The 25791-nt window shown below is 36.0% G+C and overlaps 1 protein-coding gene and 1 long non-coding RNA gene across 2 annotated transcripts in view; one reads left to right on the top strand and one right to left on the bottom strand.

The window, feature by feature from the left end:
• LOC107188165 overlaps positions 1 to 22265 on the top strand; it is a 107272-nt gene extending 85007 nt beyond the window's left edge. The window contains exon 4 of the long non-coding RNA XR_001516219.1: positions 22220 to 22265. This is a non-coding gene — a long non-coding RNA (uncharacterized LOC107188165). The remainder of the gene's footprint in view (positions 1 to 22219) is intronic.
• Positions 6569 to 7060, bottom strand: LOC107188164. The gene has a single exon (XM_015576412.1). It carries the CDS (start codon positions 7058 to 7060, stop codon positions 6569 to 6571), a length of 492 nt encoding a protein of 163 aa, XP_015431898.1.
• Positions 22266 to 25791: the final 3526 nt, after the last annotated feature.

Here is a 25791-nt window from a genome sequence, read left to right as displayed (position 1 = left end):
AATTCAAACAAAGCTTACTGCGCATTTTTGTGAGAAATACAACAATGACTAATATAACACAATTACCTGTGTTATCAAATGTGTTTGGAAGAAATTTTATTATATATTTTCGAGTTACCTTTTTTTATGTTGAATTGCCACTTTACCCCTTGTACCTATTTTATTTACATTTATCGCAGCCGAATTTTTATTTGTCTTTCATTAGTTGCACTTAGGTATTCCAAATAAAAAAGATTAACAGGTACAAACGAAAAAGGGTAACAACCCTAATAGCAATTACTGTTGGCATTTTGATGTGCCTTTGATGCACTATTGGTTGGCCGACAGTTAGAACTGTCACCCTTTTTTGCAACTGGGCCAACAATGGCAACTGGAGGTTTCTTTCTATAGGGCCAATTATTGAGTGTCTACAATAAACCAACAACAGGAAGACAGTTGGCTATACTACACTGCCATAAAATCCTTTACGAATATTTGAAGGAGTATAACACTGGAAATAATATTTATAATAATTACTTGTTATAATAATTCTATATATATATATAAATTGTACATGTATATTAATCAGCTAAACAAGTGTTTTACCAGCAAAGTTACCTTACAATTTATTATGTACAATTTATACATGTAGCTAATTATTACAAATAATTATTATAAGTTAGTTCCAATTTTCTGTCCCCTGACTCTATTCTCACAAAATGTCAAATGTCAAACGTGTTACACGACAGTAACAAATTGTGAGTATATTCATAAATAAGAAAACAAAAAAATCAATTTATAATATAATAACAAGCTTTTGGATGTAGCAACGTTTCTGTCGTCTTTAAGACGATATTTAAATGTTGGCAAACTTTGGGTTGCCAATATTGTATTATCATTGTCTTGTTAATTAGCCAACTATAATAATTGTATGCCCAACATTAGATATTCGTTGGCATATTGTCATACTTTTTCGTCGTAGGCCCTATTTTGGGAATTTCTAGGCAAAAACACTAACTATATTCCAACTAACTCCCAACTGTTGGATACCGTTGGCCAACCATAAATGCTACTAGGGAAATTAAGGGTAAAACAACGCATTCTGTATTTATACAGCACGTCTATTCTTTTGACTACCAAACAAAATTACTGGTATCTTTTGCGTAACATTGAAACCACTTCAGCTTGCGAAAAGAGAGTGCAACATTAAACAACAGTACTTACGAACGTTTAAGCCGTGATGGGAGTAATGTATAACATGGCCATCGGTAGCAGAGGTCGTGGTGAAAGTGTTAAAACAAGCGTGAATATCCCGTCGATCGACATGTCGTCACAATGAATTGCTTTCCGTATCCCCGAGGCCGAAAAATACCGTTTGGTAATTCCGTTGCATCCTTCGAATGGGCCGTAATATCCCACAACATGTAGATAGGTACTTAGCCGAAATTTCGGACATTGACAAAATTTCACGTCTCGATCCGACAGGTGCCTCACGATCCGGCAAAATGACGATACAATCAATTCCTACAGATCGATATTCTTCGAATGATACCTTTCCATGTAAAAGTGGCAATCAAACCCTGATTCTACATTTTGATCGCAACTTCTTGACCACATTGAGGCTACAGAAGTGCGACTCGTGAAAGTTTCGAGCCTGAAATATGGCCAAGATGATATTGATAAAGTTGACAGAATTGAAATCGTGTCAATAACCTTTACTTTATTTTTAAGTATTTCGCTAACATTTTAAGTGTGGTCTTTAAAAGGGAGCGATCGGATCAGTCGTGACCTACATGGATTTCGATCGGTCGTTAGACGGTTTCGAATTTATTTGATAATTCTTTCGATAAATATTATTGTTCAGTAAGTGATTGAATTAACGTTGTCTATGATAAAGTTTCTGATATAGAACAAAAGATCGATCTGCACAGAATGTAATTTTTGATTCTTGGTCTTGATGAGAAGGTTCCGCGGTGTTGCGACAAAGTGACTTCTTCGATCGATTCGCTCGTTCTCGGGAATTCAAATAAAAGGAAAAAGAAACCAGCGACCCAGTTGCCGTGTACCGTGTAATGAATTAATTTCATCGCTGGGAACGCCGTCGATTAAGCTGATCGACAAACAAAAAAGGAACACTTGGTGTATAATTGATACATTCCATTGGCTACCCTGTTCGTTTCCTTTAAGTATACATATGCTCCGCGTTTGCGACAAGGTGGAAGTGTGGCGCGACTGATCGAGCTTAATGATACCAGACAACCTTCTCAGATGAAACTTTTCTGTGAACGATTTCGCCGGAGCACGCATCTGTAATTGGTGAAAAATGTTTCGTTCACGACAAATTAAAATTTGTGAAAACAGATTGCTGAGAAAACTAGTAGGGTAGATGTCCCAATTACTGCCACCTTAAGATTGTAACGTAACTTCATTTAATCATTTTACGGGCTAACAAAAGGTTAGAATTACATATGTCATATGTCACTCAGTTTGTAAGGTTTAAGATGTATTTTGCATAAATTTTCTTACTGTGTTTAATTTTTGTCCAAAGTGCACACTTTGGACAATAATATTATTTAACATCACTTTCATTTAGAAGGAATAGTTTTATATAATAAATATGAAGAAATAATTAATAATTAAATAAAATTTCCGAGCAATGCCAGTGTCCCTGTAACTTTCGGCTCAAAAATTAAAATAATTCTTATATACATCAACAATTCATTTTGTACAATACATATAGGCGGAATACTAAAATTACGGCTCATTCTTTAGTACGATTTTGCCATCACTTCTTACTTACGCAGTCGTGTTTTTAACGCTCAAATTGCACTTTAGTAGTTAATGTACACAAGTACATGTATTTCTTTGCTTTTATGTAAAACAATGTCCCAATCTAATAATACAATTTTTTTGTACCCGTTACGTTTTTATTAAGTAAAATAAATAAAGTGGCAGCGTTAGGGACACTGGCAGTAATTGGAACATTTACCCTAGATTAATATTAACACAAACTACTATGAGTTTATATAAGAAGTAATTTCAGTTTGCCACCAAATAATTTGACTCCACTACATTATGTTTCTAATGGAAGAATTGTGACCGAATGTGATTAAATATTATCTTAACCATAACAATTCCGACGTAAAATTTGGTAGTTTACCAAATACGGTACAACACCTTTCTATCGTATAAAAGGTGTCTCCAAATTAAACGTTAACATTTCAACAGTGAGTCTTATGGATGGCAATAAAAAGATTTTATATAAATCTTTTCAGTAATCATTCAATTTATTCTATAAACATTTACTATTATAGATTAAAATACCACATGTGTTCCTCCTAATTATCTTCACGATAGATGTTTTTATGACAACTGTGTAATAAAAACTTGTTTATCAATGTATATGTAACATTTGCCTTTTATTATAATTTTTTATTTCCTTATGATTTTTTCTGTTGTTTATTGTTTATAAGTGTATATTGCATCCGCTGAATTAATTCTGCACAACTTTGAATTTGTAATTCAACAACGTCTCGTACCTGTGATCCTAATGCATGGTTGTACGGAGGGTTGCCTACCCTGCAGGCTTCCATCTTCCTTTCAGTTGATCGATATCTGCATTGTCAAAAAATTTACGCAAAATACATCTTAAACCTTACAAACCGAGTGACATATGACATGTGTAATTCTAACCTTTGGTTAGTGCAAAATAAAATCAAATTGGTTTAATACTTGGAATGATAAAAAATCTGAACGTTACTGTATTCAGAATCTATAAAGATTGTTAGAGTAGTGGTATCTTCCATAAATAAAATATAATTTAAGCGTGGGTTCAGTACATATTTTATATAACTTACAGCCAATACATACTATTGATTTATTATCATAAAAGTATAGAAACAGAGAGTTTTACACAAAGTATTAAATTGGCTATTAAATAACTTTTGCTGCATTATTTATTAAGTACTAATTAATCAACAGTGATGGATAGAGAGGATATAAGGAATGAATATTAACCATAAAAAAGAAAAACGAATATTTCTTGTTAATTCTCCGTATAACGCAACGTTAATATAGGTTAAGAATATGTAAATGACAACTCTGTTCTTTTTTCTTCTAATCTTGAGCAGAACATTTGCGCTTTTAATCCTACCGAGGGAAGTTTCGAATTCAACAATCGCCCAAGCACTCATGGTCGGCTGACCGTTAAATGGACAGAAAATAGGGATAACCCTATCGGTACAGCTATCCCCAAATTATTCACCCCATATATTATTGTCCTATTATCTAACGCACGAGTGCCGTACGCAGCACAATCTTTCGTTATTTTTCAAGCTGAAGGGTCGGTTATCCCCGGCCGACCATGGAAAATCATGTGAATTCAGACCCCCTACCTACCTTGACGGACATGTGCTTGTCACATATGGGTAACACGTGTGCCCATTCACTACCTACGTTCTACCCTTATTTCTAACAAATGAACTTCTGCCTAGCCAATCGCATAATGTATACTTTTCAATAAATTAAATGATCCATCATATAATTACACTCTATTCTACTGAATTGTATAAATTTCATATATTGATTTTTAATGTTACTTGTGAATTTGCAATAAAACCTTAATAATAATTGCTATCCTGATAACTCAGTAAAACTGATTGGGAATAAATTGTATTATCCGGAGCAACTTGTGTTTTAATTTCAATTAAGTCTAATCTTGAACAATATAAAGCTAGTTTAGAAGCGCGATGAATTAATCTGGTAAATACTTAGAAGAATAAATTGAAATAAACTTTTAATAAGAACAAGTTAATAGAAAATTTTAATGATTTGGGCATATCAACCAGAGGGTGATAATACGTTAATGCAAGGGTTCTCGAACTTTTTAAATTTTGTACCACATAAATAGGAATAAAAATATATATGTACCACCATAAAAGCATTTCCCGATTAAAAATCAATACATCCCAAGTGGAGTGTTTACAATCAAAGAATAAAACATTTAAAATTTATTTTATTTAATTATATTCGTAAATGAAACTTTTACATTATAATAAAATGTAGTAAATGGTGGGTAATAATATATGTGTAAATATTAAGAAGATTTATTATTGGTGAGGATTAATGCGACGGATGAGCCTGTTTCGTTGAACATGTTTAATATTAGTTATTTATTATTTTCAAATAAATAAGTTTTTTTTTCAACAAAAAGGTTCAAAATATTTTGTGTAAAAATTGTACCGCCAAAAATAACATAATGTACATGTACCACAGTTTGAGAAACGCTGCGTTAATGTGATGTAAGAAACATGTTTCGTTTGAATAAAGAATTGTTGGGGTTTCCGCGTATAGTACATAAAAAACAACCAATTCAATGTATAAAATATATATTCAAGGAAAGAATGTCTTCTGAAAACAAAATTTATTTTCTTAATGATAAAAAGAGAAAGGGAGTGTTTCGGTTTCCAGTGACCTTCGGTTAGGAACCATCGCATCGTGGGAAACTTTTCGAACCCCTAAGTTTCCCATAATTTTAAGCGGAGAAGTATTGACTCAAGGGTCTCTAAATTTTACGAGTATTAAGGGACAAATCTTTTCCCTGTTCGGCGAAATCAAAGTTCCGAAGAGATTTTGTGAACCTTTTTCCACCGCATCGAAGGGCTGAAAAGACCCCTTGGACTTTCTCAAACCAGTTTCAGGTATGAATAGACCTTTTCAAATACTCGAAGCCCATGTTCAAAAATACTGTCGGTTACGGTATCAGAAGTCTGCAGGTGAATTACCGTTGGAACGAATGAATTTTCCCGAGGCAGCTATCGCAAGCAATTTACGATCATATTGAAATACGATCAGACGGTCTAAAGGAATTTAAACTGATTCCGTCGAAAGCTAGTCCGTTCTTATACACTATAATTAAGAGCTTAATCGCTAATGGGATGAGGTATTAATGACGAAACAGGTGAAATTGTGTTAAGAGTAAAATTTATTTTCTTAACAAATTGGAAGACAGTAGGACGGCTCGTCGGTACATACCGACGACATTAAAGCCAATATCACAATGTGTATGTTAACTAACAATTATATCCTAATAGGTACAAATATCACAATAGCGACGCATTCCAACGTCGCGATATTTAAAAAACAAACTGACAAAAAAAATATACAATATTTTTAAATTGTCGGCTTCTCTCTAACTGATCGACGGAGCTAAAATAGAACTATCTTACAGGCGAAACTTTACGATTTCGTTCTCAGTGAGCAATGATCAGTTAGGAAATCGATCGTAAAACTATAATCTATGTATCACAGTTTCGAAGCAATCTTATCTAAAGTCAGTCTGACAGAACGAGAATCCTCTCCGTATCCTCGGGGCCAAACTGTCGTCGACGACATCGTTTGCTTCTTGTTGCCGGTTCCCTGTCCCCGGAAGCTCCAATCCAGTTCTCGTATCTTCGTATCGTCACGGCGAGGAACCCAGCGGCTCTCCATGGTGGCCAACGAGTCCACTCTGGAGATCCAAGTCTCGAATCTCCGTGTGAGGTAGATGACGTTCGTCGAAGAGTCCCATTGGGATCTCTAGAGTTGCCGTTCACGCGACTTGCATCTCGGGCGTTTGATGCTGCGAGAAAGCGCGTTCCTTGTAGCACAGATCACTATCGGCCATGCTCAGGGTCGTCCAATAGAAGTCCCCAGCGTGGGTGTGCGCGAAGTGAACGGGCACGTAGCACTGACCAGGTACAACCGGAACAACTGTCATTTGTCCGTCGAGGCAGACAGTGATCGCGGCTCCCTCCTCTGCGTCCTGAAGTTCAGCCAGAAGTCTCATCTCGAGCGCCTCGTTCGCGTTGTTCTGGTTCTCGACCTCCTCGGTGAAGCTCTCGACTTGGGGGACCGCTTTCTGATCCTTGGGGTGTTTCCCGCTACGGCTGGTCTTCTTCTTCAACAGTCGTAGAATCGGCTTCAGGGCCCTCCTGAGCCTCATGCTGCTCGCCTTGCTCTTCCCCGACATTTTTAGGTTATAGAGATTGTCGTTCAGCTCGTTCTCGTACTCGAACACGTGACTCATAGTGGTGGCGGCCATCTTTGCTGATGTATACGTGTATGCGTATACTCTCGATGCACTGAACCGGTTTTAAAGCAGCGTTGCACACCGGACCCCCGTACAGTTTCGTTCGAACTGGACCACGAGGTATTGGACAACGTTTGCTCGTTCGTTACTCGGATTCCGGAATGAAGCGTTTGCGATGCTGTTCCGAAAAACTCGAAGAAAGCGAAAGATCGTGTTGTACGTTCGGTAGGATGCTTTGGAACGGAGCGCTAGTGAACGAATGATGCCTTAAACCAGCAACCCCGGGTCTTATATAGGACCGTCCGAGCAGGACGGGGTTACAGAGTGGGGAGGGCAGGTGCACTCTGGCTGTGGGAACTTGGAGAATTCGGAGCTTCCCACGTCAGGATCCACGCCGACCATCTGCCGCTTTTCTCCCTCCTCTAGATACCCTTCCCGACACTAATCCAACCTACCACCCCGACCTGCACACAGTTCTTCACCCACCCCCGCGATCACCCCCCTCTGCTCTCTCGTAGACCCTTCCTTTCCTTTTGGCTCCTCTCCGGTTTCCACCGGTGAGAAGAGAAGCCGGGGGTCTTTCGGCTCTTTTACTACGCGGAGCACCGTGATCAAAAGGGTGGATATTTACCCATTTCGGGGCAGAACCAGCTCGAACCTGTTGCGACAGGTTTCGAGCTTGTTACGCGAATCCGAGTGATACCAAATCTGTTCTTTTTTTATTTTTCGCGATACGAAGCTCAATTAACGACGATCAGTTCGCTTATTTAATTAACTTACGTGAATCTTCCGGATAACCAATCGAACTTTCATTAGTTTCTCCTATGTTAATAATTTGTAACATCCAGAGATCGTGTTTATTAGAAATCTGCTGTCTCTTTTTATGGTTATACTGTTTTATGTTGTCCATTGTCACTTTAAAGATCAATAATAACAACTACCGTTCCTTTCTGTATTAAATTGGACTATTTTTATTGCTTTCAAACAGCTCTTTCGCCTTCTCAGCTTTCTGTAACAAGCGTAATTGATTATATACTCATAATTCGAGTGCGGATAATATGCACTTATAGCGCACACGAGTATGTGAAATGTAAACAAATGGTAAAGTTAATATTTTCTGTCTTATTCTTCTAATAATAAAATCATTATATCATTAAAATCTGTCTTTACAAATCACTTCAAAAATTAATATTTTGCATAAAGTCCTGCAGTTTACTCCAAATATATCTTGCTCTATCTCAAATCGAATAAAACAAGTTCGGTATAATTTTTCTAACAATTTTGGACTGTCTCTTACTCTTAATGTTGTGACCGTAGCAATTATTTAGGCTTTCGTTTTAACGCATTATGATGGCAATGTCAACAAAAGGATTAATTTGCCCAATTGGGCGAAACAAGTCGTTACGCTCCGCGTGCAGTCGCGCGGCCGGTAACTTGTAAATCAACAAGTTGGCCCAGAGGGTTGTGAGTGCAGCAAGGAACGCACGGCAACAACATTCTCCGTCTTCCTCCAATACCCCCACCGTACTCGAAAGATTTAGAGTCGAGTGTCTAGACGCGTCATGACACCCGTCAGAGTCATTACAACGCTTCGTGCCTGGTCCTCTTTTTTCCCCAACGAAGAACCTCGGAGCCATGTCTGCATCCCTGCGGGGTCGCGCCAGACACCCTCGTAGCATTGCGTATTAAGCTACGAATAAAAAGTGTACGTTTTTGCCTGGTTTCTTTACATTCATTTTTTGTTCGTTCTAACGTATTTCTCGGGTTCCCCTCGACGTCTATCGAATTAACAAGTTTTTCGGAGAGGGTGCTTTTTCTGACGACCTGTTCGGCTCTTGAATCAGGTGAGTTTTCTGTTCAACCTGTTGATGCTTTGAACACTTGTTGAGGTTGAAAAAAGTCATAATTAGATTGTGGATTTTTATGTAAAATAACATTTTATAAAGTGATTTGTAGAGGCAAGAGTAGAAGTAGGAATTTCCTACTTCTCTTAAATACCTTATTGGATTCAGAATAAAGTAGAAACGTTTTAATATCCGATGAAAGTTTTGTCCTTTATTGTATTTCACTGCGCCCCATAGGCTATAAATGCAATATTCTTTACTCGCAGAATTCATGCTCTGAGAATTCATCAAATTGAGCGTACGTAATTCTGTAATACGGGAATGTTGTAGTATTCCAAAAAAGATGTTTTGAGCGTTATTTGAGAATTATGAAAGTTTGTATATGAAATTTAATTTCTTGGTGTGGATATATTACATGAATTGAGCCTATAATTTGTTAGGAGTAATTGGTTCTTGAGTGTACAATGAACTCACAATTCAGTATTTCAAACTTGACTTTGAACTCCGTTTTTCAGGGAAAATAGATTTTGCACCGAATGCCTCGTATCTCGCATGAGAGTGATATAAATGTCAAAATATATTGTTAAGAAATTTAAAATGCAATGAAGGTAAATAACATGTACTGTCTCTGAAGCTAAAAATCTAGCACTAAAAAGTGCTAAAAGTAATCTCTTCAGTGTCAAATAATGATTACACTGTCTTAAAGTCAAATACGACGAAAAGCTAAATATTTCCACTACTGTAAATGGAGTATTATGTTAGTAAAAATATCATGTAATATGTGTTTTGAATTCCTCTAAATATGGTAAACAAACAAATATGTTTTTCTATTTGTAAAACCCAAGGTGACCTCGACATCGCCATGAAAACAAACTGTTTTCGAATTTTTTTTACTGATATTTATTGTACAGTCCATACCCTGCAACTCTTGTTGTAAACTTCTTTTTGTCTGATGACTGTAAGCGAGTGCGTCGTGTTAGAGGTACCACCCTGTATATCCAAACAAACGATCAATTTTCTTGATCTTTATTTAAATACACGCGGTTTAGTATCAGAAAAATGATTATTCTATTATGAAACAATTCCTTTATCCGAACACTTGTACTGCTAGGAAACTCTCCTGCATTTTTACCAAGTCGTGTTAACGGTTGTGACGGTGGGTGCACTATCGTCGGTGGTCGCAGAGACATATAAGGTAAATGTCCCAGTGGTTGGACACGTCCTGGTGATTGAACACTATTATGAATTTTTGTTAATATTAAATTGTTAAAAAGTAATAGCGAACTTCAGGATAGAAAATAATTATCCTTAGTTATTTCTTACCATAAATCATATAAATATGTTCGCAAAAGCGCGATGTATTATTTAAAAAAAATATTATCATTTAACAATCATGAACTTGAGGCGATATGAATGCCTTCGTAAATATTTCGCTAACATTGAGAGCGCATTTCTTATGCTCGTAAATAATAGATAATTCGTGTGTTTCTGTTAAGTAAAGGTTTCTTGAACTTATTAAAGTCTCAAGAATTGATACCAACTTTGTTTTAATGAAACCTTTTTCTTTTATTGTCGAAACTGTCGAGTTTATTTACTGGTACATGAAAATGCTGATTGCGTAGTCGTTGGACGCTTGTCCAGTTACTCGAGCAGCATCGAGCAGAGAGTTAGTGTATGACTTAATAAATTATTTTCGTTATATTACAGTAGGTATTTTTGTGTTTTTTATATTAATAACAATATTTCATTTTGGAAGCTCATAGTTTTTTTTTACATATTTCGCACATACCTATCATATTACTTTGACACATCCGTAACCTAAGTGATTCGCGTACTGAACATTCATTAAAAACCACCTTTTTATTTTATTTCTTTTGTTTCGGGAATTTTTATGACTTGGAATAATAATTGACAACATGAGATGAATAATGCTGTCAAAGCTGTTATAATTAAAGAACAAAAAAAGGAATAATTTTCATTTTGTTAATTTTGTTTAACTTTTTTTAATTTGCTTTAATTTTAATTTTGTGTTATTTAAAATATATATTTTCTATAAAACATTTATAATATACCAAAGTTAAATCCACTATGTTTGTTTTTAATGCACAATTTCCTAAATGTATAAAGATAAATGTTTAAAAGCTTTTATCAAATATATAACATACATAATAATAGAATGCAATTTTCCCTTAGTGTTATTTATTTATTAATTTACAATGTATACATTTATAGATTTAGTTCATAATTTTTATTATTTTATTTATTTATAATTTTGTTTCTTTTATTTAATGCATTAAATTATGTCCAAACACTGGGACAGCTAAATTTAATCACTATGTGGGACATGCCGTAAATTCCGTCGAATCACTCGGCCAAATGAACGTTTTCAGATATTCATAAATTTTAATACTTTTTTTCACGTGAACGCTTTCTTATACCGACTTGTCTGGAAGAAGAAGTTCTGCTCTATCGATTGAATGTACTTTTTCGCCAATCTATATTATTTTAATATATAAAAAGTTTTCGTAACCGCAATCTTTGCCTTGAACGTCCAACCACTGGGACATTTACCTTACAATAGTACAGGTATTTTTGAAAATCCGGCAAGTGCAGAGGCGACCCTCCTGAGCGGACCTGTCGAGGCCAGGGAAGAGGGTTTGTGAAGGTCGTAGCACACGACCGTAGGGGCATCGATCCATCGCATCGGCTGGATCGCTTCGTGGGGTACCGTCTGCCCTCCTCGAGGACAGGTACATCGGGGGTATTTGTTTTCACTTTGCGCTTTGGAATCTACAGTTCGAGGCAGGTGAAGTGGCAGCGGTGCTCGTCAAACCTGCGGGGAGAAGCGTCCCTGTGGGCAGGAAATGATTTTACTTTCATGAAGACGCCGGTGCCTTGCTTCTTCTCTCCGCTACGTTCCCGCAGTCAGTTCGCTTTTTATATTTGCGCGCTAAAAGATCTCAGGCAACTGCATAACAGAATTTCGCTCTGGGCACGGTTGGAGTGATAGACGCAGCCGACTCACGTAAGTCGTTTACTTCTCACACGATTTTAGTATTTTGTATTCTGTGATCGAGCCGCTGCTTCGCATGGACTGTTTAGGTAATTGAGAATATTTGATAGTAAAACGGAGGACGTTTTATTACGTCTTTTCTCAAATAAATAAACATATGGTGATCTGTGGCAGCTGTAAAATTTGCAACAATCTTTTTATAATGAAACTGGAGCAATTTTTTTTTTTAAATTGTGCGTTTTATATTAGATGCAATGGTTACTTTAGATTAATTTAATTGTATGATAACATTTAGATATTTTTAAATGAATGCAAATTTGCGAAAGTTGTTTGTATTATTTTCAAGATTTACCACATTATTTTTGCGTCTAACGTAATTTCTGAACTTGAACAATCATTTGTTGAATATTACTACAATCTGTATCGTTTAATGTGTACTAATGAATGAATTCAAATGTATTACAAGATTAACAAGTATTGTTATATATGAAAATTTCCCACTAAAAATATGCTATTTATTTATATCGTGGACACGTTTTATGTTTTTGTTCGCTTATTTTGTGTCATTGACAAACAATATTAGTTTACTACAATAGTTTTGTTTTATTTTACCTAGTAAGTCGTAAATGGGTAAAATGGTATATGGAACGATTAAACTATCATAAAACAAACAAATGTAAATATTATTCCATGTCCAGAAATCCAAATAAAAATTTGCATGAGTACCAATGAGTACTTTACCACGGTCTTTATAAAATACTAATTCAATTCAAATTCGAAACGTCTTGTATATTTATTTTTGAATAAAACTGCTCAATTGTAAACAATTCTTCCACATGAAGCGGACAAAAAAATGACGCGTGTTGTTTCGATGGCATGTACAGTGTACATTTTTTTTATAAACAAATCTTTAACGTGGCAGAATGTAATGGATTACTTATTGGACACATAGCAATTCACATTCATGAAAAACGTTCCAATAACTATATTAGTTTATCTTGATTGTATTTTAATTATGTGAACGATGTGATGTCTATTACTTACACGGTTTTTAGTGTTCTTTTTTTTTAAATGCAGAAGATTTTAATATTACTCGAACTGATCTATTGATATACTATTGTCTACCAAATTTTATATTATTCAATTGGGTCCTACTATTATAAAATTGCATTTCTTTAAAACAATTACAAAATAAATGGTTAAAAAGTATTTTCTTCTAACTGAAATACTTTCGATTAGGTTCTGTTATGTTCCCACTGCAAGCACTTACAAAATTCATTTTTATAAGTTTATTAGATCAAAAGATAATTCATTATTCGACCGGTCGAGCCGGTGTGAATCGACGCAGCATTCACTTCAATTAATTTTCATACGGCCGATTTTAAAGTGTCCATATTTTTGAAGATATTTCCATAAAGAGGGTAAATAGGGCTATATCCTCATGTTTTCAAATTTTGAAACAGTTCCCCGGTATGAAAACAGGACATTTATGTTAAACAATTGCAAAATGAATGGTTAAAAAATATTTCTTTTAACTGAAATCATTTTTATTTGGTACTCTTATGTCTCCACTGTAAATACCCACAAAGCTCATTTTGATCAGTTTGTTAGTTCAATAATTATGATTTATTTGAAAAAGGTTGACCCTAAATTTTAAACAGCTGTAAAGTCAACAATTTAAAAAATCTTTTTATATCCTTCGAGATACATTTATATATCGCGAAAGGCTACAACATATCCAAATTTAAACAAAATCCGAAATGGCGCTCCAAAATGTGTCCGATTTTGCGTGGAATGACCCATATGGAGATAAAAATCATGGATTACTCGCTGATAAGTCTGACGTAATACGGTCGGATCATCAGATGTAATATTCGTAAAAAAACATCCCTGACGATTTTCAAATACCTGGGTGTTTAAGAAAATTGAGGAAACGAACGATTTCTCGCGTTACTTGTACTCCACCAAGGTAGAAACCGGTTGGCGAAGAAATATGCGGTATGTTTTGTTAGAATAGTTGCTACTGCAGCTTCAAGTTGCACATCTGTCCGTTCGCGTTCGCCTTCCACGGCCCTTGAAAAATCGGCTCCCCTGATCTCCTTACTCCTGATGGACTTTGTAACCGGTTCCCTAATACGATCGTCGAATTCTAATCAATTCGTGGCGGCCCCCCCCCCCTTCACTCTTATTTAGAGGCACGAACTTAATTGCTCGTGGTTCATGTTCACGTGCAAAGAACGGGGGATATCGTTTTGTGGGAATACGTTTCCGAACAGGTTTCGATGAATTAAAATCACAGAACTGAGAATAAGAACGGAGAACGAAAATGATTGCGTCAATTAGTGTTTCTCTGAGATGTATATACAGATTCTAATTAGTTTGATAAATTTTCTTTCCAAAAACCGGATGATTCAGACTAAACGTTCGTTTCATTACCGTTTTTTTTTTTAATTGACGGTTATAGTTGTGAATGATTATTTAGCGGACCTTCTTTGAAACATTTTGGCTTTAGACTATGAATTTCTTGTACATTTAACAAGTGCATATAAAAAATAAGAATCGTATCGATACTATCAATAAATCCTTTGATGGATGAAATATTTATTAATTTTTTTGTGGCTTACGTTCTTGGAGAATAGTCTATAACAACGTTTCTCAAACTGTGGTACACATGTACCACTAATGATACATTATGTTATTTTTGTTGGTACAATTTTTACACAAAAGATTTTCAACCTTTTTGTTGAAAAATATTAGTTTTTCATTTGAAAATAATAAATACCTAATATTAAACATGTTCAATGAAACAGGCTCATCCTTCGCATTAATCCTCACCAATAATAAATCACCTTAATATTTGCTCATGTATTATTACCCACCATTTACTATACTCTATTATAATATAAAAGTTTCATTTACGAATATAATTACATAAAATAAACTTTAAATGTTTTATTCTTTCATTATAAACATTTCATTTAGGATGCATTGATTTTTAAACGGGAAATGCTTTTACGGTGGTATCTACATATATTTTTTTATTCTTATTTATGTGGTACAAAATTTAAAAAGTTTGAGAACCCCTGGTCTATAAAGTCGGGAACATGCATAAATAATATAAATATGCATAATCTAGTCACCATCTCCAGCATTTTATACTTATTGTTTCTATTTTATAAGATTGTTAAATGTAATAAGTTTCATCGGAACATCCAATATAATTCGCTATCTATTACTACAATGTATTACTCTTCATAAACTATTTATCTGTGTATATATGTATGTAGGTATTTATCGAAATCTAACATTGTTCCGTAAGTATAGTGGGCAGATAAAGATAAGAAACCAAAGTCAACAGAAAAAGGGGATCTGCATCGGGAAAAGATACTGTTTATCTATTCTGTGGGATAAACAAGGTGATATCCATTTTGGATTAGTGAAATATAATCAAATCATAAATGCAAGAGTTTGTAAGGATGGCAGGGGATAAAAGAACGTTAGGGTTATATTCGTACCTAATGTTTCGTCGTTCGCGGACGGACAGATAGGGATGATCCGATCCAAGTAAATACAAGTAAATAATCGATACTTTCGTTTCGATACCACGTATTTTTAGTATTGATACTTTCGCTTGCGATATATACTCGGTATCGAAAAAAAGTACTGATATCGAATACAGCGAGTAATCGATATGACAGCTAATGAATGTGAAGGTGGTTGTCGTCCAGTTATAATATAATACTTTGTTAACACTAAACCTACCAAGGAAGTCAAAATGACTTGTCAATACACTCTTACAATGATTAAAATGTTTTGACAATACATTTTCTGTGATATTCTGCTCCTTTTATTACGATATGAAAGTAAAGATATTGGTCACTTTCTAAATTTCTAAATTTTCAAAAGTTTTTCACGTTTATCCACCGATCGAAACAAATATGCATTTATTGGCGGTAGTTCTAGTGTTAATAAATGGTCGTTAGTAAAATATCTCTTTGTTAATAAAATATATATCATCGTTCAAATCAGAGATGAATAAATTTATTATCTGTATAAAGAATTTCCAACAACAATAAATTCAAACGTAGAAATTTCATTTTTTTTTCTATACAGGGTGGGGCAATGACTATGTCCACTTTGAATATTGCCGTTATTTTTAATAATATGAAAAAATGTTATATACGAAACTTACACGGTATAGAGGGGGGGCGTATTGTGTCACAAACTTTTTCTACGTCGGTGAAAACATCGAGGAGATTTCAAGGTCATCTCTATTGTTTTTAATAGAATGCTATGTTTTTTTTATCGCGATGTGATAGCCGGTGTTGGGACGACTTCAGCGAGCTATCATTGAAGGTCATGTAAGGTCAAATGTGGTAGTAAAATAAACGTTCTTACATTACAGGAGATGCTCGAAGTGGTGACCGTTTGCATCAATGCAAAGTTGCAATCTTCGTATCGCTGCATCACGTGCATGTCTTATCGTTTCTGAACTTATTCCAGCACATGCTGCAATTAGGATGCAGCGATAGGGAGCATTGAAAAATGCTGTTTACCTCGAAGTACCCACTATACCAGAAAATATGAAAAACGGATAGTTGCAGCATGTGCTAGAATAAGTTCAGAAAGATACAAAAATAACAAAGTTCATTTTACTACCACATTTGACCTTGCATGACCTTCAATGATAGCTCGCTGAAGTCGTCTCAACACCGGCTATCACATCGCAATAAAAAAAACATAGCTTTCCATTAAAAAAAAATAGAGATGACCTTGAAATCCCCTCTATGCCTTCATCCACGTAGAAAATGTTTGTGTCACAATATGCCCCCCCCCTCTATACCGTGTAAGTTTTGTATATAACATTTTTTCATACTATTACAAATAACGGCAATAATCAAAGTGGACATAGTTAGTGCCCCACCCTGTATATTATTCGATTAAAATTCTGCTGAACTTTGGTTAAAGTGTATTATATTAATAAACCATGAACTTTGTATTCATTTTTCTACGATACAACTAGATATCGATAATTTTGATGCGATACTAAGTAGATATCGATACTTTTTTTCGATACAAGTTATGACTAAAAGTATCGATACCTTGACGGTTTCGGCTCATCTTTACAAACAGGCACTGTTTTCGTCGCTCGCTGACCTCGTTTGTCATTCTTCGTTTGTTTTCTGCCTTACACGTGTGCCGATCACGCTCGATGGCGCCTCACGCATGCATACGCACACTGTTACAAGTTCACACATTCCATAACCTGGCGAATCAAGTTCATAGCTGGTAAAAGACGCGGTTATTCAACTTTCGAGTGACATATCCTAGAAACAGGATCTTTAATATTCTTTGAACGATGTAGTGATACAAATTCTTCTGAAAAGTAAAATCAAAGGATCCAAACTTAATTTGAATCAAAGCTAGAGTACAGCGGTGTAATGTTACAATAAATGAAAGATTAATTGTTTATTGTTAAATAGAAGTACGGCAAAGAATAATCGTACGAATTTGATAAAGTAGTCTTTGTGTATGATCTCTGTGATTGGCAATAATGAATAAAATTGAAAAACTTATATTAACAACGCAAAGGATTTATAAATATTTTTAAATGATTCAGCCGTGTGTATTTTTTAATTAATTAACGTGATTAATATTTATCACGAGAAAATTACTTTCTATTATATTCATACAATTCGTGGTATAGTGATTATTCAAGTATCTTATCATTCGAATACTGTCGTCGGTCACTGTACACTATACCAGTTTAATTGTATATTTCAGTCCAGGGGGAGATATTACATTATGCAAATATCCATGGTAGAACGAAGGTTCATCAGATAAAATGTTGGCTCGCGGACCAACGATTCTGATGTTGGCGATGGCAGTAGGTGAACGAAGTGACACGATCTTGATTAAAACGCCATCCACGGGAATACCGATTGTATCAGTTCACGGACGTTTTCGCGGTCGTTTCAAATAATAAACGTGGAACGGCTTTGGTTATGCATCGTTGCTTCACGTAGTATGACAGTAGCTCAGGGCAGAATAAACGAGAAATTGCTTTACGTTTTGTTGCTGGCTTCGTTTCTTTGGTTGTTTTGGAATTTCAGTAGTCCTAATGTACTTTTGTAAGTACAGACTCCTCTCGATTATCGTCCCGAACTCGGGTTCGAGCCCAGGACAATAATCTTATACGAAGAAATGCTTCAGACCTTCGTAAATTCGTTTGTTGAAGTTTCAAAAACGGAGGGGCATCAACCCAGTGGTGGGGATAAGGCATGGACAACAATCGTGTAGAACAAGCCAGACAATAATCGAGAGGAGTGTGTAGCATCACCGACGAGGTATACGAATAGGCATTTTATCCTATGTAGTATTTCTTCGGCCCACTTTTCTGGGACAACGTAACACCATTTCCATTTCCGTGTCACTACCCGCCGTAGATTCACCGTTCTCATAACGTGTAGAGGTCACTAAAAGGTAATTATTCGGAATAAGTCTATCTTCACCTATTTCAATGACCTTGAAATATGTTGTCAAGGTCATCGTTCTGAACATTTTTATTAGTTTCCGAGATACTCAAGAAAATATGTTTCAATTTATATGATACTTTTTCAGATTTTTATTTATTAATTAATTATTATACCACGCAGCCAACATCCCACCACACACCACCCAGTGTTAACCACGCACCCAATATCCCACCAAACACAAGACACCCACACTATGTGCTTTGGGGCCCGATTAAGAAACTTCTTTCCTGTTTTTTTGGAGATATTAATAACTAAACTTGTGTTTGGTGGGATGTTGGGTGCGTGGTTAACATTGGGTGGTGTGTCTTTAACCAACTCTGATCAATATATACCACCAGTCATAAATCTGAGTTTAATAAAAGTTTCTTGTGAATATCCGAAAAAGAAGTACTGTTATTATTCGATTTCTAAGTAGAACCTATTTTTAATACGGTTATCATAATTCATTTTATTCATTGTTAATGGTGTATTTTCAAGATATTGGAAAGACATGTGTTATGTATCCCCCAAGTGTGCACGCGTATACAAGACTTATTCATCCGAACCGCAGAAGTTTTATTGCTCCCTTCCTCGATTCCACGATCCCTGGGTGTCGTTCCATATCACGGTGGCCCGTGTTACATCATCGTTTCTCGAAACTGGTCGAATCAGTGTTTCAGCGTGCCGTTTTTACATCTGGCTAACCGGGGGTGAGGACCGATATCACGCCTTTTCGTGAGTTTTCATTAGCATATAAATAATACCCACGACCGAAAGGGTCGGGGAAGGAGGGGGTGAGTGCTCTTTTCGCGGTTCCCCCCTGTAGCCTGTTCTCCCGAGAGTCAAGGCAGAGAAGGAAGAAAGACGAGAAGTAGCTGAGACTGGGCTGGAACAGTAGTAGTGACCCCCGGGGCTGTGTAGCACCAAACAAGAAGTCCCTTCTGACGTCATCGGCAGGTGCAGCCACCAGGCCCCATCCTTCTGTCCTCTTACGCTCTCGCTCGTTTCTTCCCTTTCCCTCTTTCCTTCTCGGTCCCGCCATTACGCCCCCTTTCCCCTTCCTCTCCCCTCGACTCCCTCCCTCCCGTTCTCCTTCTCCCGTTCGACCGTGTAATCGTACTGATTTCATGATCGAGATACCAGGTTTCCCTCCGCACGGGACGGATTTGGTTACCTGCTTACATGACGATGCTGTCTGCTTACGTGTTTGTTTTACGGTGTACCGAACGGACACATAGATCTTCTCTTGATCGTGGCACCGCTGTTTTAGAAGAAAATAATAGCTGTACGTATTGTACGGACTCGTTGACTCGGTGGTTAAATATTGTTTGGACTGGAACCTGTCAATCTGATTTTCATTTCTTGATGCGCGATTAACGCTTTATTGATGATACAGTAAATCCTCGATGAGTGTTCGAAGGCTCTTCAGCACTAACACGAAGAGCTCCGCAGGTGTAACGCTGACTTCTTAATTTTATTTAGTACAGGATGATTTACTGTATTGCGGTCCGATTATACGGGCTAGTGCAGTTAAAATATTTTGATATGTATGTGGAATCAGCATGCGAATGCCCTAGTCTGTGTATTGAAGTAATAAAGAGTATCAATCATAGTGCATATGTATTTACCGCAGAATGTATTACGTTAAACGATGCTCTTGAAATTGCCTTAAAAGAAGCAAATAATAACTCTTTCATTTTTTCTTACTTCTTAAGTGCCTTGTAAAGTCTTCGGGGCACCAAAATAAATATTAGAACAAGCCCGTACATATGGGAAATAAAAAAATGTATATTCTTACAAGATAATCCCAACAACAGTATAACATTTTTCTGGGTTCCGTCGCACGATGGAATAAAGGGAAATGAAGACGTTGACCGCTCAGCGAAATCAGCTACAGAAACACTTGCAAATGGAGTTTCGATAGTTCCATATACTGACCTATTCGAGGAATTCCACGATATGACCAATTCACAAACAAAGCGCATTATAAAAGAGCAAGGCCTCACAAAGGGAAAACATTACTTTCAATATTGTTATAGAAACAAATCGGTGCCATGGTGTGCCCATAAAGAGCTCTCACGTGAGCTTATACAATGGGTAAAGAAAGTATTCGTACACCCGTTAATATAGAACAACTCTTTAAAACTTGGACCAAGTGATTGAAATTGTTTTCAAATTACTATTCGAAAATTCCAATCGTCGAAGATGCCGTAGAAACAGTACATTATTCTAGCCGGAATAATGTAACTTTAAATTAGGTTAAAAAATGGAAGAAGGTCGGAGATGGAAAAACGGACGAAAAATACTGACGAATAGATGGATGGGAAAAGAATGGTCCCCCGTTTTGCCTCGGGCGAAAAATAATCTGTAATACGGGCTACCGTATTCGTTTCTTTTCTTTTTTTTTTGTTTCTCGCTCGTATGGACCTGGTAATCGTTTTTGGCGGGTAGGCAACGGCTTCTCAGATAGAGATCTTCGTAATCGGAATTTTATCTCTTTTTCTCCCCCTTGACCGGGACAACGAGATGAATTTATAGTAGCTCGATCCTATTACACTTTTTCCCTCGCTTATTAAATATTTTTTATAGGAGTGCCGCTGTTCGTCGATACGAATTTTCTGTTATTAGAGCGGCATCGTCAATTTCCTATTCGATGAATGGAGACTTTAACGACTGTTTCTTTTTCCCCCACTCGTATTTCCCACTATCAATCACTTCGCCAAGATTCAATACTTTGATCTTCCGGAGATTATATTCGACATCGTAAGATTGTTTACGAATTGAATATTTAATTTTTTATTATTGGTCGAACGCTATTTCAATAAGGGGTCTCCCTACTGTGACGGGTGAAAAAAAATCGATTTTTTCTTTTTTACATTTACCTCAAGGCTTAATATTTCAAAACCGTAATCTTAAAAGGATTTTGCCCGATTCGAAATAATAAAGAAGTTATTAGCTTTTAATCAAAGCGGCGCGCCACGGAACGCAGATACAAATCGAAAGTTTAAACGTGTTTTTCTTAAAACGACATTATTGTAAATGGCTGCCACGATATCTCAGAAACTATTTGACAGAGTGACTTGAAACTATGTAGGCATGTTCAGTAGGTGCATAGAAAATTTCGAATTTTACAACTTGTACTTTTTTTGCGAAAATCGGAACTTTTTTGCAAGTCTCCGCCATTTTTTATTCTTCCATTTTTTAAGATTAAGAATCTTTCTCAATTTTTGACTTGAAATAACGTAGACAGCTGATATAATGGCAGCCATGGAGGCACCATTTTTTAGGCAATCCTGGAAAATTGCAATAACTTTTAATCTGTACTGCATTTTCAAAAGAAAAAAATTAAGCTTATCATTAGTGTATACAAATTCATAGAAAAAAGTTTAACATCGATATACCTCATAGTTTTTTCCAAAAAAATTCTTGTATTTCGTTCAATTTTTGACTCGTCACCGTAGGGAGACCCCTTAATTGATTACGTTAAAGTTTTGTAGAACTATATCTACTGACATACATTATTGTTTATTAATCCGTGGACACTTGATTGATATTGGGAGAATTGTAAAATGCATTATGGTGTAATTACTCCAACTATCTTATTATTTTTCGCTGTTTTGCGCAAGATTGTGTCTCTAAACACATGTAAAATGTTGTCTTTTGTTTTTTTATGATTCACAGTGTTGCACTTTCTGTAGTGAATCGTGAAATTAATCAAGAGCTCTTTAGTAAACGCACAAGCAGTGTCTACGAAAATAAATTCAGGTATGAAACCTTATTTTTCAATATTTTGTTATAGATGCAGAAAAAGTGGTGACGACAATTATTCAACAATACACGTCTGAGGGTAAGTCAATTATTTTTAAAGGCTATTACTAGCTGGGCGCACGAGTAATTTCGTTTTTTAACATTAATTGCGTTTATTAACATTTCTAAACACTGAATTAGAAGAATTAATTATTTCAAGCTCATAATATGATTATGCAGATTGTCTGCTTGCATTTTCCGATATACACGTCAACTAAAATTTTTAGTATAGGTATGTTTTATTGTAGATTTTGCTTGATAGTACTTGAAACGAATAGAATATCGTAGATATATTTTATCAATCCCATTTTCAATGAAAGGAAATATTTATTTACAATAAAGAATTCTTTTTTGTTGAAATTCATAACCTTTGCACGTGACTTTCTTTTGGACATTTTTTAAAATATAACAGGACTAATTTTTGTGTTGACTTAATGTTGAAAATGATAGGAATCGAAGAAATGCTACTTTTTCTAATCTCACCATTGGAGAAGGTTTCATTAATTTATGGACAATTCTAAAAATATCATTTAATGTGACTGAATCCTTACAGTTGATTGCATTGTACGATATTATTTTTGTTCCTATTATATTTCGTGATCACTCCAGGAAGCAGGTCATTGAATTTAGGGTTTTTCAATCAGTCAAGATGAGCTTGCTCTTTATAAACCATTAAATTACTTTCAAATTATTTGGAATCATTTTATCTACTGCTTCTTTTAGCAAACGTGTATACTTACGTGCATAAATTGGTGATGCTATCAGGTAAATTTTTATATTTAAGTTCTATCTGTCGAATAAGTTAACACCCTATCGGGCGGCATACTTTTAGTGCCTACGACCGCCGTTATCAATTTTCATTTTAGAGACTGACGATATAAACTATTATTATATATTTATAATTCCGTATAATATCGAATACTTTCAATAAACTTTAAAAGGTGTTTAACTCCAGATTGTCATACCTCGTTTTTCAACTGTAGTTATTACATTGGATCAATTTGATCTAAGCCAATATTTAATCAGCTGTTGTTTAAAAACTATTTGTTAAATTAAGTCGCAAGAAATTCTAAGACGAAGTTTGAAACATTGTAGATTATATTTCAGTATTAAAAATTCATACTGAAAATTCTATCATGTTTAAACAACTTCTTGTAAAAAAAGTTTCTCTTTAGAATAGGTAGGTATCTGAAATTACCTCTACAGGGTGCCAGTACATTTTCAACGATGTCTTGAGGATATTTTACTTGAAAGTCCAATTCTCGGTCAATTTGACCCAGTGTGACAACGAAGGATTAAGAAAATTTCGCTGCAATCAGATCAAACCATTCGTGAGTCCTAAACATCTATTTTCAGACGAACGACCGTTCACGAACGTATTCACAATTCATTTTAACCAATTGGCCGATAATGCGTTAAGATGCGTAAGTGGACATTGTGGTAAAATCACACATTTAAAGAAATTGTTGGGATATCAGTGGTCTGCGTTAGGAATGTTATCTGAATTCGTGTTTACACTCAAACCTGTTTTTATTCGGTGCATAGGGACAGCATAAAACAAGACTCACATAAAAAATAACTCAAAACCTCACGATGTAACTTGAAATTGCTTTTCCAAACAAGATAAAAAAATTAATTTATATATGGGAAGATTTAAAAATATTTTATTTACTTATACATATTATTATTGTTATATTATTATTCATTTTCAGGGATTATGTCTAAACTAAAGACATAAAAAATTATATGTAAATAGACAAAATAATACATTGACCTTTAAGTTCACTTTAAAATTAATTTTATTTTAATAGTCAAGAGGTATGTACGCACTTAGAAGGACGGTAATCAACTAATGTGATTAGATGGTGCAATATACAGGGTGGGGCAATAATTATGTCCACTTTGAATATTGCCGTTATTTGTAATAATATGAAAAAATGTTATATACAAAACTTACACGGTATAGAGGGGGGCATATTGTGACAAACATTTTCTGCGTCGACCAAATGTGAAAAAATAGAGATGACCTTGAAATCTCATTTATGCCTTCACCCATGCAGAAAATGTTTATTTCACAATATGCCCCCCTCTATACCGTATAAGTTTTGTATATAACATTTTTTCATATTATTATAAATAACGGCAATATTCAAAGTGGAGATAGTTATTGCCGCACCCTGTATATGTAATGAAATTGGCTGATGCAATATGTACATATCTATGTAATGTGATGATGAAATACATTTGGGCATTCAGGCAAACGGGGCAAAATTTTGTTTATATATCGCATAAAAAAAAATCGCTCAAAAACAGGTTTGAGTATATATTACAGAAACACTTGGTTTGAATGGTTTTGCCTTTCGGTTACGATGTGATAAAATTTGTTATTTCCCATTGTCAATAACATCTTGTGTTCTGAATGATCTGAATGATCGGAATAATTTTTTCCGATACTTCCAAACATCAGCAAAATCTGTTAAAATACTATCGGTGTTATTTACACATTATCGCATCTCTTAAACCTGATTTCCATCTGTATTACCGCGTGATCGATAACACCAGACACGTCGAACGATATCCTGTCGCGAACACACTGCCCGATTTTTCCCCTCCACGGTGTGTCCCGCGGTGGATAAATCCTTTATACGGTTCACCTTCGTTGTCCATCCTCGAAAATCACGCAGTATCCTTTTGTCCCCTGGACCAGGTCCGGGGAAGTTTTCGGGGTGGCACAATAATAGGGGCCGACCGTAAAACCTCGACACGGACCCTTTCGATCCTTTTTGAAACGTTCATCCGACACCGGAGAAAAGGGGGGGATGCAATATTATTCAAAATCATGAAACTCTCCAATGGAATTTCGTTATTTCCAGGCCTATTCAGGTTCGTAGATGCATATCTTGCATCGTTGAATGGACCACCGTACGTACGGGGTGAGCCATTGGGTTTGTTTGAGTTTGCCTGCCCCCTATCTTCGAGCTGCCACCCGCGCGTACCGGTTCAGAATCGAACCGGTGAATATCCAGGTAAAAAGGGTGAAACCTGCGAAAAGGGCACACGTGCATCGTCCTGTTGATGTGTGTGTGTGTGTGCCTGGACCGCTCTATTGGACGCAATCGTGAAGGGACACTTTCGATCGGGGTACGACGAATCGAGCGAGTCCGCCGTGAAAGAGGTTCCTCGATCCCGCTTTGAAGAGTCGTCTACTCTCTGTCCTGATACTCTTTCTTTCCATTAGGGGATCTACTAAAGTGCAACGATTTCTCGTTGTACGGCCACGAAGAAAATACACTTTCCGCAGCTGTTCGAGATCGGCATGTGCACAGCCTTTTCTTTTCCTGTTTTGTGGAAAAAAACCAGGTGCGATTAAGCGGCTGCTCGATCGTACATCGATGACGGCTGCGAATATTCGTTATCGTCGCCTGATTGGAATACGTAATCTTACAGTGTACCTCGTTGCACTTGTTGGTCCTTGTTCGCGCAATACCGATCCCCGACCAGTGATTCTATTGTACGTCGACCGTAACCCTTTCACAGGTGAACCCTTTCTCCGGCCAGAACCCA

This window comes from Dufourea novaeangliae, unplaced genomic scaffold (genome assembly GCF_001272555.1).
Source record: "Dufourea novaeangliae isolate 0120121106 unplaced genomic scaffold, ASM127255v1 scaffold130, whole genome shotgun sequence".
In the NCBI taxonomy this organism is placed as follows: domain Eukaryota; kingdom Metazoa; phylum Arthropoda; class Insecta; order Hymenoptera; family Halictidae; genus Dufourea; species Dufourea novaeangliae.
Note: the sequence above shows the minus strand (reverse complement) of the source record. Positions and strands in the feature narration are given on the sequence as shown.